At 39.5% G+C, this 19,836-nt stretch overlaps 1 protein-coding gene across 7 annotated transcripts in view; it reads left to right on the forward strand.

Annotated features, from left to right (window-relative positions):
- tenm2a (teneurin transmembrane protein 2a) overlaps nucleotides 1-19,836 on the forward strand; it is a 309,718-nt gene that overhangs the window by 222,089 nt on the left and 67,793 nt on the right. For all 7 annotated transcript variants that reach the window (XM_016291960.1, XM_016291962.1, XM_016291965.1 and 4 more), the window contains 2 exons: nucleotides 1,195-1,432; nucleotides 16,837-17,075. In XM_016291960.1, coding sequence (XP_016147446.1) covers nucleotides 1,195-1,432; nucleotides 16,837-17,075 — 477 coding nt within the window. The remainder of the gene's footprint in view (nucleotides 1-1,194; nucleotides 1,433-16,836; nucleotides 17,076-19,836) is intronic.

The following is a 19,836-nucleotide window of genomic DNA, read 5'->3' on the forward strand; positions in this document are numbered from 1 at the left end:
GGTGGCCTCATAGTTGGTTACGGGCCTGATAGTAAGTAAAAACTAAACTTCAAATAGAAAACAAGACAAGAAAAACTGATTTTTCTTACCCCATTGACATATTTGTTTTAAGAAAAAACTCACTTAATATTCAGTACATGATGACATAATTTTCATTTTGGGGTATATCTTGATTTAAGAATGTTCAGATATTTGTACTGGAAAATAAGACAAAAACACTGAGAAAATCACTTTTTTTGCAGTGCAGTAAGCATGTGAGTCTCTTCGTAGGCCTGATTCATGTATTCCTTTAGCCCATCTGCTCGTACTGATCAGACTCCTGACAGCAATAGACAGGGGATCGGGCCGTGGAGCTCGCTCTCGGGCAACTGTCATGGATCAACAAGCATGAGATGGGCAGGCTGAGAAAATGGAAATGGTTTTGGGTGCTGGTGGGAAGTAAACTTGGATTGGGAGGTTCATCTTTATTGCATTACTCCGTGTTTCATGGGAAAACATTATTAGGAGCATGTTTGATGCTTCTTGTCTGGCCTCCTCCCCGCTTTCTTTCAGTTTTCCTCTGATAGACAAGAGTAATAAATGTAACATGATAGAGAGATTTGTTTTCTTTTTGCTTTAAAATTACATGCCAGACATTTCCCGAGCACCACAGGTTACCTCATACAAAGCAGCCCTGAAGTGAAGAGCCTCGCACTGCAGTTGTGTCCGTGTACAAAGTGTTTCACGGTAAAAAAGTCAAACAGAGCCGGTGCTTCCTGCAGATGCATGCACCGAATTCAAGCTGCATTAAGGATTACACTGAGCCAAACAACGTCAATTAATGCTGCTTCATGAGGTACGAAAACACAGCATCCAGCAACGCCGGCGCAGCTCAAAACGAGAAGACAGGAGTTTCCTGTCTGACAAGCGTCTTAACAAGCTGGGTGGTTGAGTGTTTTAGGGGCTTCCTGCCGCCTCGGAACGTCTGCATGTGAATTTGGATGGAAAGAATAACAACACAAACAGCTTTGGCAGGCTGTCATCACCGAGAGCGGCCTTTCGTCCCTGATTTGATGTTTATTCTGATTGCACTTCACCCTCACAGTGCTGTTATTGCGTTCGCATTTCCTGCATCGCTTAACACAGTTTTTGACATTGCCGATTGATAATTGATTGACAGCCTGATAAAAGGGTTTTTCGATCATTTTTCCCCAGGAGCTCCAAACCATCACAGCCAGTCCACCCTGCGGCCGCCCATCCCTCCACCGCACAACCACCAGACGCTGTCGCACCACCAGTCCTCTGCCAACTCGCTCAACCGCAACACACTGAGCGGCCGCCGCAACCCCATTCACGCCCCTCCGTCCGCCCCGGGCGAAGGGCCCACCACACCCGAGTCAGTGCAGCTGCAGGACAGCTGGGTGCTCAACAGCAGCGTCCCGTTGGAGACCAGGTCAGTGACCACTTTTTGCACACAACACATCTGGAGTGTGTTTCCCAAAAGCAACCATGGTCGCAAGTTCAGTCGTTACCAATAGAATGTAACCGAACTGGTGAGCATAATTGGCTAACGATGCTTTTGGGAAAAGCAGCCCTGTATAATTAAGAAATTAACAATGAGTAGCTTAAATTTTAGACACAATATGAGACACAATAAGTATTTTTGTTTATCATTTTGTCTCGGCACTCCTGAAACTCTGTTTCTAGTCAGTTTGGAGAACCGAATCTAACTGTCGTATAAATGGAAATAAATGACAGTTTTGCATTCAAGAAACTTCACTGTCACACAGTGAAAAACACAGTGGTTAGAGACACATTTCTCACAGAAAGGAGCATTCTAATAGCAGGTTATATCCTAATTCTGACAAAACAATCTCTTTGTGCCCCCCAGGGAGCAATTATTGAGTGCAATATGACAGAAATTGTGTCTCAATCCAAAGAGTTGTTTTTATTAAAATTCTAGGAGTGTTATTAGTTGGGTGGAAGCAGTTTAGATATTTTGACAGGTCTAGTCATATGATTTTTTTTTTTTACCTATTTATCTAATTTTTTAAAATTGCAGAAGTAAATAAATAGGTAAAAATGTGTCATTTTTAAATGTAAAAACTAATTTGAAAACAGTGCCTAGTTCTGCATTTATTTCCATAATTATAGACTATAGTATTACAATATAAACAAAAGTTTTTGTTTGTTTGTTTGAAAGAAGTCGCTTCTGTATGTTCGGTAACACTTTACTTGAAGGGGTGTGCATAAGACTGACATGACACCTTCATAATCATGACATGACACATGTCATGAATATGAAGGAGGTTTTATGCATGTTTATGACAACTGTCATTAAGTGTCATTCGCTCAGTTATGTCATTTTTAATGCAAATATGACATTATTTGACCTAACCCTACCCCTACCCTTACCCCTAACCATAGCCCATAACAAAGACATCTCAAACAATGTCATCTTTGCATTAAAAATTACATAACTGAGCGAATGACACTTAATAACAGTTGTCATAAACATGCATAAAAAACCTTCATATTCATGACATGTATCATGTCATGATTATGTAGGTGTCATGTCAGTCTTATGCACACCCCTTCAAGTAAAGTGTAACCGTATGTTCTCCAAAGCTGCTTTTATTTGATTGATAAGGCAGTAAAAAACAACGTCATTTTCTCCTGTGGTGCAAAGCTGAATTTTCAGCAGCCATTACTTCAGTCTTCAGTCTCACATGATCCTTCAGAAATCATTCTAATATGCTGGTTTGCTACTCAAGAAACATTTTTTTTTATTATAAATGTAGAAAACAACTTTTTTTATATTATAAATGTATTTAGTAATTATAAATGTGTCCTTGCTGAGTTCTTTTCTTGAACTTTTGAACGGTAGTGTATAGTAGGGTAGGCTATTTCTCTCTATTTCTGTGCTTGCAAATATGTAGTACGCTCAATAAATTGTGAAACAAACATACACTAGTGTGTGCGTACAGATCACACATGCACACTGTATTATGCATGCAGGGCTTTTAGAGTATTAGCATTCATAGTTCCCTCAAATACTAATGCTCTGTCTCTCATGCGTACACATTCACTCACCCCTGTGCCTCAGCTTTCTCATTCACACTCTCTCTCTCTTTCTTTCTGTGTAAGTTTCTCCTGCTGAGCAGAGGGTCACCTCCTCTGTTCCCAGATCAGAGAACAGCATACTCGCATGCACTATTCATGAGGCCGGGCTGCATGTTTAATTCACCAGGACAGGTCTCAGGCCTGTTGGAAGTGCAGGTTCCTGACTGGCTGTAATTAAGGCTGTCCTGTATGTCAGCATGGGCCATGCAGCTCTCAGACATGAGTGCTTTGGGACTGCTGTGTACAGGATTGGAGAGTGACAAGGTTTTGTTCAGTTCAGGGTCACCCTGTGACGCACACATACACTGACAATATGCCTGTGACCTCCGGCGTTAATTATCGGCTGTGTTTGATTGGCTTCTTTGTGCTGCTGATTATGTGGACACGCCCATCGGCACCTTCCTCATCAGAATTTACCCAGAAGATGTTTTGTGTGGTCTGTGTCAGGGCTTTTCAATCTTTACAGATCCAGAGGCCTCCCCCCAGCCAGACTCTGAGCCAAAATAGGGACTCCCAGTATTAAAATGCTAATTTTCTTTGTAACACTTTATAATAACGTTCATTAAGAACATTAAACTTATTATAAAATGCAAATAGATCTTTATTTAGAAATTGGTTAATAAACATGCCATCCCAAATCCAGCTCTTTATGCTTTATTTATTTTCTGCATGGACCCCCTGGAATGCCCTCAGGACCCCCTGAAGGTTGAAAACCCTGTGAGTTTCCAGTGGGAAAAATGATAAACAGCTACAATGTACAATAGAATGTAATATCAGTGCAGAAAACCTAGTGTTATGTTTTGTTCATGATCTTGCCATTGTTTATAATGTTTAGAATTAAGATGTTTGTAAATGCAATTTATTAAGCTTCGTTATTTCAAATAGTTTATGCTCATATGCTAATAAATACAATTTGTGCCACATTTAATTAGTCATTCTCACATTTCACTGGATTTTAATTTGAATTAACGCTACACCTCAAAGCATATTTCATTATTTACACATTCACACACACTAACCTTTTTTTTTGGATGTTAAAGAAATCTCTTATGCTCTTTTCAGCAGATTAGAATGATTTCTGAAGGATCATGTGACACTGTAGACTGGAGTAATGATGCTGAAAATTCAGCTTTGTCATCACAGGAATAAATTACATTTTAAAATATATTGCAATAGAAAACAGCCTTAAGTTGTAATAATATTTCAAAATATTACTGTAATTTTGATACGTAGATGCAAGTCTTGATGAGCATAAGAGAGTTTCAAAAACACAAAAATCTAAATTATTCCACACTGTATTTGTGTGTATGTATGTATCTGTATGTATATTACTATTTCTAAAGTACTATAATTGTAAATACATGAATAAATTCATCTATAAATGAATTTGTTTATAATATCGCTACAAAAAGCCTATTGTTAAGCAGCACTAAAGCTGACTGGTGGCAAATTATGATTTTTCTTAAATTATTCTCGTCGGGAAACTCCAGTGGGTTCCAGCATTGCATTCCGTCCTTTGGTTCTCTGCGCTGTCGTCATAAATCACTGGAAGTTGACAATGTGTGTAATATATATCGGCTTTATGGCTGGGTAATATTTAGACAGCTAACTGGCACTGGATAATTGTCACACAATCCTTCCTCATTTGCTCACAAAATTATGAAGCGGCCCTAAAATGAAGGCCTGACGTTCGTGGATGCTCAGGTGTGTTAGAATGCGCTCCTGTACTGAAGCCATCAGGACTACCCAGCAGCACTAAGCCTGCCATCTGCTGAGACAGAACCACACTCCCCACACCAATCCAAACCTCACCAAGCCAGGAAGCCGGCCCAAACTCTGGCCCCTCTCCCCGTTCCCCTGCTAGCAGGCCCCGCCCCTCTTACTGCAGCTTTTTAATTGGGGTTCTGTCAATGCAGATGGGCCACCTGTCACACACGCACACGCATGTGTAATTCACAAACTCATTTCCAATATATTCACATTCATTAACTGCGTTACTCATCGCATTTATGGAGGCTCTGAAGTGTGGCGAGCATGCGTGATATAGAGAACTGACAAGTGCAGATTGGACCACCAGCAGACCACCCCGGATCTGTGCTGGCACTGACCAGCATCACACACACCATTCCTGGGCAACAGGCGGGTTTGTGGGCCTTCTCAGTGGAATCCTGCAAGTGCCTGTTCACTTCACTATGGTCACAAGTGTTAACCTCAGAGACAGTGATCCACAAGCTCTTTTACATGTCGTTTCATTATGTGCTAAAGAAATAGTTCACCCCAAAATTAAAGCACTGTCATTCTTTACCCACCGTCATGTTGTGTAAAAAAAAAAAAAAAGCATATGGGCATTGGAGTGACAATTTAATTGTTTAATTAATGGTAAAATTTGACTTTTGAACTATCCCTTTAAAATACCCTAGAAGTGGATTAGAGACCAGGTTAAATAAATAAATTATTATTATTGTTATTATTATATATTCTTATATGGTCATTATTTTGCCCCATTCTTTTTTTTTTATGAAAAAAAATTTAAATAAAATAGTCAGAATAGCTATATTAAGCAAGTTACATTTTCAGAATAGTTTTTTTTTTCCCTCAAGATTTAAGGCATTTTGTCCTGAGAATAAACTCAAGAAATAATGGGGAAAAGTATTTTAAAGTTAATGTCACCATATCCCTAGAATAAACATTAAACTATGAAATTAACATTTTGTATTACTAGATTAAAATTCAATTTTGAGTTTAAACTTGTTTTCATATTACATATTATATTAGTGTCGTGTTTGTATGTTGTCCCCTGAGATTTTTTGAGAGATTTGGCCCCTCTTTTGTAAAATAATAATGCATAAAATTCTCAGTTTCTCAGTTAAAATTCTCAGTAATTTTAAGGTACAGTAGCAGCAGTAGCAAAAGCAGTCCGTTTAATTCTGATGCCCCATTTATGCTGTTTATTACCTTAATTTTATCTCTGGAGGTTTGCGGTCCAGTTTTCGCCCTAAATTGCTGGGTAAATTTCAATTACTTTCATTGAAAATAAATCTCTTCCAGTCATTGTATTTTTTTTTTTTTTGCAAACAACTGTCAGGGTAAACACCCCTTGATAGGTGGAAAATGGTCATTTGAATCTAAATTAAGATAAGTTTTTGGTGCAAGAAACCTTGACAGTTGTTATAAGTTGACTTCAGGGGGGGAAATAATGATCCCTATAAGAATATAAAAGGCAATTTGATATGAAAGCAAATATGTAATAAAAAAATTTGCTGCCATATTATGCTTAAAAAGGGATCCCGCACATTAAGTAGCTGAATAGATCAGAGATGTGTTCAGCTGTGTAAATAGCACAGAATGTCACATGGACAGACAGGTCCTCAGTGTGGAGAGATGGAAGCTCAAGGAGTCTGTGTCTGCAGAGGCTCATCTCCTCTCGCCTCTGGGTCACACAGCACTAAGCCGACACACTAAACTTAATAGGCCTGTTTTTATTTTTGTATCAACAGCGACAGAGAGAGCATTTTCACACACTGCCTGCCTCTCCCTCTACAGGAGAAAAACACTGACCAAATCCACCTCTGCAGTTTTATAAACCAAAGAGAGAAAGTTTGGAGGAAAATCTCCAGCCTTGTGATGCAACAGCAGCCTCCTGTGATGCCACGCTCATGAGAGTTTCAGGGGAAGCTTTTGGTCTGCACTTTTCTAGTTACATAAGTTAAATAAGTTCATTTGTGAGTGGTGCACTCTGCAGTGTATAGTCAGTTGGGAGCTGGGAATGACATGAGTTCCCATAGGATGAACAGATCACTTCTCTTCACTTCGTGTTTTTCTTTATCTCCTGGGTTTTTTTTTTCATTTCTTTCTTTTTTTTTAATGGCCTGGCTTTTACTTTTTCCAAATTGATTATTGTTTGATTATTGAAAGGGCTTTTTCATTCAAATAAACGCAGACAGTCTGTGCATTTGTTTTAAAAGCTTCTAATATTTTGCAGGTATATTGCTGAACTATGAATTAATTATGAATTATATTAAATATGAATTAATTTGGTTCTTTAATTATTTAAGTTAGTACTTTAAATTTATTTTAATTATTATTAAACATACATTTTATTAAACATACTATTTTCAGTTTTTTTGTTCATTTTGTTTTGTAAATGCATTGCTCCATGTCCAACACTGAATCCATTGTGATTTTATTTCAAACCTAGTAGGCTTTAATGTAAAGTGTGTAAATTGTGTTTGTAGTGTCTCTGACCCGTGTAGTGGTTAAAAAACCGAAGAGATAAGTTTACATGTGCAACAGTTAGTTTATCTGATTAATTTGTGCTGTTTGTTTATATCAACATGCAAATGTAAGACATGTATATATTTCAAACAATGAAACAACTCAGTTTAACATTAATCTCTCACATCATTGATTATAACTTTTTGTCTAAAATGATCCCTGCTATAGAAGGCTTATGGGAATATAATCTCTCTGTGTGGCCATCCGGATGGTCTTGTGACTGAGAAAGAGTGAGTAGCATGACATTTAAAAGCAAAGAATAATTTTCTTTCTTCTTGGAATTGGAGGTCATGCCTGTTTCTCTTTAGGTGGATGACTTTTAAAGGGGTTTAGATTGATTACCCTGAATATTCCACCTACAGATTAACACCCTGAGCCATTTAGACAGAAACACACAACTCACTCTCTCTCTCTGTGTGTGTGTGTGTGTGTGTGTGTGTGTCCTCTATGTAAATTCTGTTATTTTATAGGTCAGGCCTTTCCTGCTAAAGTAGAAAAGCAAACCTTTCTCTGAGAGGTGCCTGCACAGCTGCCAGTACCGCAAGATTGATTGCCAAAGTATGCAGTTGTCAGACAGGTAGAGGGAGAGGAGAGAGACAAGATGGGGGGAAAGGGGGAGGATCCGAAAGATTGCTTCGGCTGGGAAGGAGTGAGAGATCGGAAAACAAGGAGGAGGGTGGAATCGGTTTTCGGCAGCATAAATGACTGAAGATGGCCTGGTCCATGGAAGGCTTATTTCCAATCATGGAGTGAGGCCTCTTCACCAGCTGATGCCTGCTTCAATTTTGTTCTCATCTCAGGACGCCGCGAGCTGCTCTCTTCTCCTTCCATACAGACTCGTGCACACTCAAATTAGATTCCAAAGCAGGTCGCAATATCACAATTGAGCCAAAGAAGAGGGCTTTCACATGCACGGCGTGGGGGATGTTTTTGGAGGTGTGTGTTGTGGTTACAGCCCGGCTGGTGTTTGTTTTTGTGTGTGTTTGCAGCAGGGTCCTGTGTCAACTTCTTAAAGTGCCGTTTGAGTCCATGTGCCACGAGAGAATTAGATTTGTCTGTTTGTACAGATATCAGAGATTCAATTTGACTTGTGCGATATGCTGTGCACACATTCACAGGTCCGTGAACTCCTTGAACCAGATTGCCTCTGCGGTTATTTGATGTTGCAGCATCCATTCTGCATCATTTCACCTCTAATGGTTATGGGCAATTGGGTAATTCTTGACCTCAGAAGATGATTCTTGTGAATGTTTAATTATAGCGCTTTATTTCAGCACAACCACTTCATATACAGACTCTACTCGTATATTTTTAGTATTTCAGTATTTTTAGTATTAGTATTTAATTTGACTAGATGCAGTGATACAAGACATTGTGGTAGATGTGTTTAAGTTTATTCAAAGTTTAACGTGAAAATCTCACGATGACTTAAAACGTCCCGTTTCACATACTTCTGACTACTAAGGGAAGGGACTAAATGTGCTAAAGCTAGCAGTAACACAGGTGCATTTAAAGAATAATTTGTAAACTTGTTTCATTTCAAATCTTACTGACAATAAATATGTGGTCTCATTAGCAAAATTTCACAGGCAGAAAAGGTCCTGTAATGTATATTCCACTGAACGCGAGTTGAGGTTGAGAACACAAGTGTAGTTTTATTAATAAATGTGAATCAGATACAGATCAACCAAAATCAAAACCGTGACATGGACTGGAATAGACTCAACTTGACCTGACTTGAACATTAACAGACTAGACACAACTCACCAATAGCGAGTTATAACAACAAAGCTAGACAAGAGTAATCAATACAATGAACCAATCACAAGACAGAACTGAAATTCACCTGACAAGACAATGTACCGTTGAAAACATGATGCATGAAGCCAAGGAATCACATGACAAGATCATGCGAGGGGCTCAGAGAGTCACATGACAAAACAGTAGTCATTATTATGACAAACTTAAAAATATAAGAAATGAAAACCTGAACATAAACAAAACCTATAACACACAGCTGGGTTCACTGTTTATTTTCAGTAGTGTAGTGAGGTATGAAGCCAAATCCTTCAAATTTCAAACCGATGCAGTTCTCTGATGGTCAGCGCAGGGAGTCTAGGTGAAATCTGCATTTGGGAATTTTATTGCCTTCACGTGGTTCTAGTTTGGGTGGATCCCTATTCAAATCACTGGATTTCACCTGTGAAAATACAGACAGTAAATTTGACAGCACCTTAATGATGCCACTGTGTTATTTGCATACTGAATTATGACTGGTCTTTATTGCACATTTTGTGGCAAGTTCTACTTTTGTCCTTCATGAAAATGCAGTTTGCATAGTTTATTTCTTCTTTTTTTTTCTCAGAAAAAGATGCAAGGAGAATTGTTGTGCAATTTTAGGTTATAAATGCAGCTTTTAAGGGAGAATAAAGGTAGGAAAATTATCCTAAAAGAAAATTGTTTGAATTCCCGAGCTCAGGCTGAGAAGTGAACATTGCAAAACTCTGCTTCTCTTTGCCTCTTTTCTTTCTTTCCCTCTATTCTTACCCCTCCCTCTTTCTCGTTCTCTCTCAGACTTCATCAGTGGTTGCCAAGGTATCTGTGTGGGGCAGATTTAAATTCTCAGCTGCGCTCCGAGGCCAATTTGTTATCCTAACGGGAGCCAATCAGAATACAGGTGCCCGCAGCTCGCTGAAGATTTATGGGCCCTCTCTCTGCTCGTGCCGCATGCAGATCAAATTCTGGATATGGTGCAGCAATCCCAGCAAACATAATTAGAAAAGTTTTTGGAGACCTTTGTTTTGGTGTTTAGACTACCCATCGCCCAATAGTTGGATTGCAGGAGGAGAATGTGGAGAGAAGCAAAGTTTAACTAAACTGAACAAAGTGTGATTCAGGTCAGGGAGAAACTTGTCTCAGTAAACTTACTGTTCTCATGCTGGATGTGGGTGTTCCAAAAAAGAAAAAGCAGTTAAAAAAGTATTTTACTCCTATTACAGCATACACATAGAGGTATTTCATGACCGCGGTCACTTACCTGTCTTGATAGGCGCTGATGTTGGTTATTTAAAGTGGAAAAGTGATGTATATAATGAGGGTGTCAATCAAGAGGCGTGTGGGCAGTGAGTGTGAGATCAGACAGTTAAATGAGGGATAGATCTGGAAATGGAAAGTTAAAAATGAATAAATAAACACTGGAGTCTGACACTAACTACATGTTTGGTGATGAGGGGTCTTCTGGGGCTGTCACAACTAATGAGTGGCAGGGGCTGTTTTCAGCAATGCATATTTAACAGGGATCAGTGACACACACACACACACATATAAAGTGAGAGCACACACCTGTCTGACTGAGACATGGTCATTAATCAGCTCTTGCACACGACACATACAATGACCTCAACGCCTGCAGAAAACTTACAGAAAGTATCTGAGCTTATCTCCTTTCTTTGTTTCATTTTGTCCTCTCCTCTTCTCTTCTCTTCTCTTTCTCTCTCCTCATCTGTTCTTGTCTCATTTTGTCTCTTTTCCTCTTCTCTTCTCTCATCTCCTGGCCTCGCGTCATGTCATCTCATCTCATCTTCTCTAGTTCGTTTGTTTCATCTTCTCTTCTTGTATCCTTTATCCTCTTTAGTCTCCTCGCTTTGGTTCATCTCATCTTGTCTCATCTCCGCTCATATCAGCTCATTTCATCACTTGTCTCATCATTGTTTCTCTTCTCATTTCTTTGCCTCTCCTCACTGACCCATCTCATCTGGACTCCTCTATTGTCTCTTTAGGTCTCCTTGTTTCTCTTCGTCTCATTGTGTATCATTTTATGTCCTCTTCTCTCATCTGATATCCTCTAGTTCATTTAGCCCATTTCCTCTTCTCTTGTCCTATCTCCTATGTCCTTACCTCTTGGTTCCTCTCATTTCTTTATTTTATCTCATTTCTATATTTGTCTCATCTCTTCTGCCCTCACATCATCTTGTCTCATCTCATCTCCTCCCAGCTCTTTTCCTCTTGTCATCTAACCTCTTGTCTTGACACATCTCCTGTCTTCCTCTGCTCTCCTCATCTTATATCATCAGGTCTCATCTCAACTCATCTCAAGCTTTTTTCTCCTCATCTGATCTCTTCTATTCCAGTGCCTTTGTTTCGTCTTTGTTTTCTCTTGTCCTGTTTCCAATGTCCTCATCTCGTCTCCTCACATTTCCTTATTTCCTTGCTTATTTCCTCCTTTGTCATCTCCTAAGTTGTCTTCTTTCCACATTTTCCATCATTCCTTTTCTCCTCTCAGCTCTTCTCCTCTTGTCATATCACCCTCTTTATCTCCTTTTGTCTCATTTCTTGTCTCTTCATCTGGCTTCATATTGTTTTGTCTCCTCTCAATTCATTTCCTCTCCTTGTCTCCTCTCCTTCTCTTGTTGTTCTGTCTTTCTGTGCTTCTCTCACTTCCTGTCTCCCAGTAAATAAGTCATGTTCCTCCCTCAGATCATTATGTCCCTGGTTTCTCAGTCCCCATGGACTTTGAAAAGTGCAAAACTGCCATTATCTGCAGACTGTCCTCTGCATAACCCCACCCTGTCAGCACTCCTTTTTTGGGCTCAATCTGGCCTCTCTTTATTTCCTGTCCGCCCCCTGGTCTGGCCTCATTTCTCTCTCTCTCTCTCTCTCTCTCTCACGTCTCCCATCATCTCAGTTGGCTTCAACTCTTCCCCCAGCTTCCCTCCCAAACAATGCTCGACATAAATCACTGTCAATTAAGCATGCCGTGTAAATCAAGCATTTTAATTTCATTTCACAATTAAGCCACTCCATCCGCATTCGGCTTCCCCTTACCATCCCGAGATGAAATGAGCTTTCAATAGAGATTCAGCCAATAGCTATGAGTTACACTTCAACTCGAGCGCACGCGCTTCCAAAATGACCTTAATTAATTTCCCTCCGTCACCCCTGTCAGCTGGCAAATTAGTGGCTGCAACCTTCTGTGTGGGTAAAAATGATTTGGCATTTAAGTGACTGATTTGACCTTGCGAGTCGCCTGACTTCAGACAGTGGCGGAATGACACGGAGGCGGCCCGCAGGAAGCGAAGCTGTATTTTTAGACGTGCACTTCGGCTGCCTTCCTGTCACTCTGCTGCTCATTGCAGGCCTGATTACTGCCTACCTGTAACCTGCTAGCTTCCCTTTACAGTTTGTGCACGGTCGCACCTGACAGGAAGATGCGAAGGGAGACGACGCGGGTTCAGATAAAGGCATGAAGCTGGAGGTGGAGGTATCGCCTGTGGCATCACACCATCAATTGGGGAAGCGAGAAGGGTGGAAAGAATATTACAGAGAGCGAATGTGAATACGAAGAAATGCGAGATTCCGCTTTTTTCCGCTGTTGACCGAGCTTCCTGGTTCATGCACACAATTATTCAAGCTCTGCATGTGTTTGTGCACTACTGTGTGTATGTGTTATACATGCGTGTGTGAGTCAGTGAGGCCTAAGGCAGTGTAGATGTCACCCTCAGCTGGGGAAAAACAGCTTTGTTATGTAAAGCCACCGTGTGGAATCCTCCATGTGGCCTCCATTCATTAAACTGCTGCATTATTATCATTTATTACCATTCATTACGTTTATCAACCTGCTCTCACTCTCTCCGTCTCTCCCTTAGTGGCTTTTGAGAAGGACAGACCTCTATCTTTTTCTTTTGTATTTCTTCTGAGGTTTATTTTCCCTATAGGCTTGTGGCGATAGACCGATGTGGTGGTTATGGAGTCATGCCTTAGAGAAGTGTGTGTGTGTTTTTTTTAAGGCATCAGATATTCTTAATAGGACAAATTAAATGTGAGAACTAAAGGAGTGTCTTTGCTGTGAGTGCTGGTATACAATCTACCAATACTGGTATTTTTCACTGTTTGTTTAACTCCATTTGTCTGTGTTTGTGTATTTTTGTATAAAATCTGTATATTAGTGGTGGAGATTTTTACTCATTTCACCAGTAGGTGGCGACACATGACTGTGCTTATGAGTGAAGTAATTGACCCATATATGCAAGTGATTTCTTCAAAAACACTGATTCCTTAGGAAGGAAACAAGTGACTGTCTTTGAATGAGTCATTTAATAATATGTATCTTAAATGAAAACATTGGCTGAAATAGTAAGCATATTCTGCTAGTATGCTATTCTAAATATACCCACTATCTTTATGAGTGAGTCATGAAATCATTGATTGTCTAACTGAGTGTTCCTTTAAGCCTGCTGATTCATTCAGGAACAAAACGAGTGACTGCCACTATGAGGTAGTTTTTGAATCATTTACGTAAATGATTCATTCAAAAACACTTATTCACAAACCAAAAAGTGACTGTAGTTATTAGTTAGCATTTGAATTATTCATTCAACCAATTTTTTTTAAACACTGGTATATCCAGGAATGAATCTAGTGCCTTAGTGAATTAGGAAAAGCATACTACCATAACACTCTTTCTATTTCTTTGTTTAGAACTTACATTTTCGACACAATGCTGCTAGTTTTCTCTATAATGTGTAATACAGTGGGTACGGAAAGTATTCAGACCCCCTTAAATTTTTCACTCTTTGTTATATTGCAGCCATTTGCTAAAATCATTTAGTAATACTGTCAATATTCTGTTGTAGTATCTGGTCATGTTCTCTTGTGTAAATATACAGAATTTAAGAGTGCACTGTATGTGCACTGTAGGTTAAAACTTAAAAAAATCCCTCGTGATGGGTTCGTTAGGCACTGACCCCAGTAGTCCCATCAGGCCAGATTCCAGGGGGGTTCAGTCTGTCCATCCATGGGTGAGTGTGGGATGTATGGTGATAGGCCGATAAGAGATGGGGGTAATGGAAGGGCTGGAGCACGACGGAACAAAAATCAGCTCTGGAAATGGAATCCGCCGCTGGAACGTGTCCAGAGATATTGGAAGGCATCTTGTGGAAAGAGGCTATTAAAGATCACAGGAGTGAGCAGCCTGTGGCCGTTTCCCTTGTAGGTTAGAGGTATGAGGGACGGATGTATCTGGGGGGGTAGGCTGTGGGGGCCGGTCCAGAGACAAGCCTCTAAGGCAGATACCTGACCGCAGAAAAGCTCTCAGCCTCTCGATTTGGTCTTAATAGAGAACGGGACCTGATAAAACATGACAAACCCCACGACCCTACGCTAATCACAACAGCAACGTGACCGCAGCTAATCCATTTTACACTACATCTCTTTTTTAAACTGCATCCGTGCTGCTGGCGCGACCGGGCTTTGTGTGAGACTAAAGTCCTCATTTGCAGGGCAGGAAACACCAGCATGGGGCTCAGAGCAGTAATTAACTGCTAAATTATTTAAGTACAATGCTAAATTGTACAAGTTTCATCAATAATCTATTGTAACATTAAGGCTATGTTAGCGAATATCACCACTAATGAGAGCAGCACAGAAGAGAGACTGGAGAATACCAGTGTGACACCAGAGAGGTGACACCGCTCTGACACTTACTTTCCGAGTGATGTCATTTCTTAAAGGTAAAGTGTGTCATTTTTTTCCGGTGTTAAATATCAATAAATATTAATCCTGTCATCATTTACTCAACCTCCTGTCTGACTTACTTTCTTCCTGCTGTGCACCGCAAAGAGAAAACTGACTTCTGATTCAGCTCTCATTCTCACTTAAGCATATTCGACGTTTTTATTAAAATACCTTTTTTAATGTATTTAATTATTTTGATCTACTTATTTTTTCCATGTTGTTGTGTGGCTTCAGTAGACTTTCTATATAGTTGACAAGTCATACAAACTGTTTGGTGCTTTTAAGAGGATTTTTGACTTTTTTGTGTTTATTGTATGCATTCATTGTAAGAACAGTGTCTGCTCTTTATATATTTTTATTTTTCACAGATAAAATACATTCTGAACAACATAATGGTGCTTAATTTGGGGCGAACTGTCTGTTTAAAATACATTTAATTGTTTAACCTGCTACCTAAGTGTCACATACATTAATTTTGTCACAAATTTTTGTTGTTGTCAGAGTTTTTGACAAATACATTTTAAATTTAGCAAATATTTTGTAATGTCATTATTAATTTTAGTCAGTTTTACTCTAATGCAACATTAATCTTTTAATGTCAAGAGACAACGATTTTTATCAAGACATTTATAAGACATTTCATAAAAAACATTTTAATCACAAGTACAATTAAATTGTATTTTATATTTATATATATACAGAATTATATATATATATATATTCTCTATGATGGATTTTATTTAATGTTTGTATTTATTGTATTGTATGTATTTATTAAATGTTGAATCTATAGCCTGTAAAGCTGATATGGCAAAACAGACTTTAATAAAACAACTAAATTGGCACAACTACACTAAAATGGCAATTTTAGTCTACAAAAATATTATTTTAATTAAAAAAATGTCAAATTTGTAGCATTTTTTAAAAATGTACAACACATGGAAGTACAACAAGCAAAAACTGTTACACCTTTATTATACAGTACTATCTGTGGCAGCCCTGAGCACCCATAATGACATGAGATTCTATGAAAAAAACTGAGCTCATGAAATAATAGACTTCTACTGATAAATAAATAAAAGAGACCGAAAGAAGAAAGAACGAACGAACAAACTTCTATTTGCGTCAACTTAGAGCAGAATCAGCTGTTTGTCCAAACAATGGGAGACAAGGGTAGCAGGAGTGTTTTGGAAACAATTCTGTTTTAAATCTAGTCAGGGGTAAAAGTGATTCATGAGGCATTTGTTAGATCTTTCAGAATTGCACACCGTAGTGAAAAACATTCTGTGGAATCCTGCCAGACTGTTGTTACATGGCTCTGTGGTCTATGAACTGCATTTATGATGTTTTTGGAAGCTTAACGCTGATTATCTCTGAGTGTGTTCTGTCTCACGGTAGTCTCTGTGCTGAGGCTGGATATGAACAAATCACGTCCTGTTTGTCTGCGCCAAGAGTCCGTTTATGAGGCTGTAATGATTAATCTCACTGTGAAATACACAGCAATATCCTCCTGTCTAGATTTTTTCTTTTCATCAGCTCGACGGAAATGACCCCGTACCAGAAAATCAAACCCGCTGCGGATGGTCTCAGTGAAGTGTGTGTCTCTGTACAGTATGTGTTTGTTGTACCTGAAAGGAGCGGAGGCTTTTGAATTATTGAGTGACTTTGTTGTGTAAGTGTCCCTCGGTGGGCCGGGACAGGCCTGCGGTGCCGCGTGTTCATGTGCCATATGTCCACTGCTCCACACTGAGGCGCTGCATTCACTGTCCTTCACCCCCAACAAGCACCTGCGACACTCAGCGGTCAACACAACACACATGAACACACATGTACCTCAGAGCTTAGAAAGGGGGGATGCAGAAAAGAGATTTGATACCAGGGATGGATGTGACCTTCCACGTGTGCTTGAAATACTAAAAACGCTATTTATCGTTCTCTTTTCTGCAGGCATTTCCTGTTTAAGACCTCTTCAGGGACCACGCCTCTCTTTAGCAGTTCATCTCCGGGTTACCCCCTGACGTCCGGCACAGTATATTCTCCTCCACCACGGCTCCTACCCAGAAACACCTTTTCCAGAAGCGCCTTCAAGCTGAAGAAGCCGTCCAAGTACTGCAGCTGGAAATGTGCCGCCCTGTCGGCGATCGCTGCCGCCGCCCTGCTGGCCATTCTGCTGTCCTACTTCATCGGTAAAATACCTCATTCTTTCTTTTTTTTTGTCTGTAGCCTTTCAGTGAGCTTTTTATTGACTGTGATGTACATCTTCCATCTGTTAAGTCTCTCTTTTGGATCTCTTTTTATAATCGATTGAGAGACTCATTTAGGCATTATAATGAGCACTTATATCTGTACAAACACTGATTCGGTGATAGCAATAAGCAGATAATTGAATTCCACATAGAGATTAAGTAGGATATTCATCATTAGTTTGCGTGTGTGAGTGGGTGCATATTTTATCTAGATGCTGCTCATTATTGAATGTGCCGGAGGAGAAATGTAGAAATGCTACCTAACTCATACTGGGCGATTTGTGACTAGAACTCACCAGTTACATTGTTAAGATCGAAATTATTAAAAGCAACGTTTCACCTTGTGCTTTATGCATCTAAGCTACCCAGCTGGCTTTAACCTGAGTATTTCTTAAAAGGACTCTAATTATTATGGAAGTACATTTCAGCCACAGGGATGGAGAAAAATATAATAAAAACGTAAGGTAACAGTAAAAGTATTTTAATGCATTAATTATGCTTTGTAATGCATCATAAGATCTCATGAATAATTGTACATTAAAACACATGAGAAACAACCAGGAATCTGCAAATATTATAATGCATTTTAAGTTCAGCACAGTTATTTATGAAAAGATATAAAACATTACAGTGTACATTATAATTACCTTTGTAATGCACTATGCATAAAAGCTTCAAGTGTTACCAAAGTGGCATTATGATACACAGTCACAATTTTGAAATAATGCAGTTACCACAAAAAAATAGTGACAGCTACCATTTAATTTATTTTCTACTCCATGGGCTTAGATGTATCTTACATTTCCCAGAGTTCATTTGCAAAGGGTATTTATTTATTTAATTATAGATATGTATAAATCAAGCGGCAACCTTCCAGTCTCTCTCGTGAAACCAACACGGAAGGGACTTAAACTGCTAGAGGCTGGCTCCAAAAGGGAGTAAGTCTCATAGACTCCCCATGTTAAAATGCCCAACTTTACAGCAGAAAAAAATTTTTTTACAGCCTGGTACAAAAAGTGGTTTTGGTCTATATAGCTAATTTTGCCCTTCGTGACAACTGTGAGGGGGTGAGTTTTTTTATAACTCATCCGTTTAAATTCTGCATAATTAAGGGCGTGGTCACTTGAGTGACAGGTGGATTGCCGCTGCTGTCACCACTGTCGAGCTTGGTGGGTGTGGTTTCAGCAACCAGCTCCCGCCTCTTTGCCCATTTTCGATTATCCGGAAGTGACGCGCGGTGACACGCTGCCAAGATGGCGACGGCCGACTCCCACTTTGAGCTTCAAAAACGCTCTTCAGAAACCTACGGGTGGTATAACCTACAGTCTATGGTATAAATGCTAGAATTGTAATGTGTTACAACAATTCCACAGCCGGGCTCTCGCTTATTAATCAAAGATGGAGCAAGACCTTCTTAACAGCTAGTTTATTTAAGAATTAATTGAATAAAGGTGGAATGAGTGAAACTCACTATCGAAGGTACTAATTGTAATCAGAGGACTGCTTTAATCAGAGGATTTTGTATTATTTTGTGTTACTAGTCCAGTTTAAAATTTCATATTACTAATCATGTAAACTACATATACTCATGAATAATTATTTCAGTGTATTTGCAACGTGCTTGTTTACTCTATGAATATCCATGTCAACCTAAAGACAATGTGGGCCTCTGATCGTGGAGGACACTTTCAAATGCAAAGCACTGCCGTGAGTCTTTAACCCCACGCTGCGCCCGTGAAGGACACGCTTGAGGGTGTTATCATTTTCAATAAGGCCTCTCTGGTTTCGTGTTTTGTGAGTTTATGCTAACGTCAGTTATCAGGTAATGGTGAAGCGGTGGCCTTCTCCTCGCACCTCACGGAGCATCGTAAAGGACCCCCAGTGGAGAACAGAAATGAGTCCTCGCTCTTCACACTGGATGAGTTTAATACTGAGGGTGTGAACAGCATGAGAACGCAAGAGAAAATGAGAAAAGGTACACTCTCAAAGAACATCAGATAGAAAGTGAGACAAGGATAGAGACACAAAGCCACATAGACAGACAAAAGCGGACACAGAGGTAGAGGTTGGCTTTCTGTGGCCTCTATTAGAAGCACACCTGGGCTGGGGAGTTTTGCTCTGGCAGGATGCCTCAGTACCGTCTGTGTCTCTATTTAAGAGCCCCAAGCAAGGGGCAGATGTGTCACACGGACCCGCGCTGCCCCTCTTCACTCTGGGGACCCCGCTCAACAGATGGGGCAGTCAGCAAGTGCAGGAGTCAGCACAAACGCCCTTGTTCTTCCTGCCTGCGTCGCTGTATGTGTATTCAACTACCCATCTGCCTTTCCCAAGTCCTTCAGTGCTCCACGCTCTTTTGTGCTGTCTGAAACTCAGCTCACAGATAAAACCACAGAGATATCCACTTATTGAAGCTGGGGAAGGTTCAAAAAGTGTGTGGACACTGAAGTGATACTTGAAAGTGCCACTTAAAAAAAAAAAAATTATTATTATTATTTTAATTTAAATTGTAGTATAAATTAAAATGTAATTTATTCTTGTTGATTTTTTTTTCAGTAGTCAGTGTCACATGATTTGTGATATTTCTGATTCTGATTTTAATATGCTAAATTGCTGTCCAAGAAACATTTCTTATAATTATCAATCTTGAAAACAGTGCTGCCTAATATATATATATATATATATATATATATATATATATATA

Source organism: Sinocyclocheilus grahami, unplaced genomic scaffold (genome assembly GCF_001515645.1).
Source record: "Sinocyclocheilus grahami isolate Dianchi unplaced genomic scaffold, SAMN03320097.WGS_v1.1 scaffold279.1, whole genome shotgun sequence".
Lineage (NCBI taxonomy): Eukaryota > Metazoa > Chordata > Actinopteri > Cypriniformes > Cyprinidae > Sinocyclocheilus > Sinocyclocheilus grahami.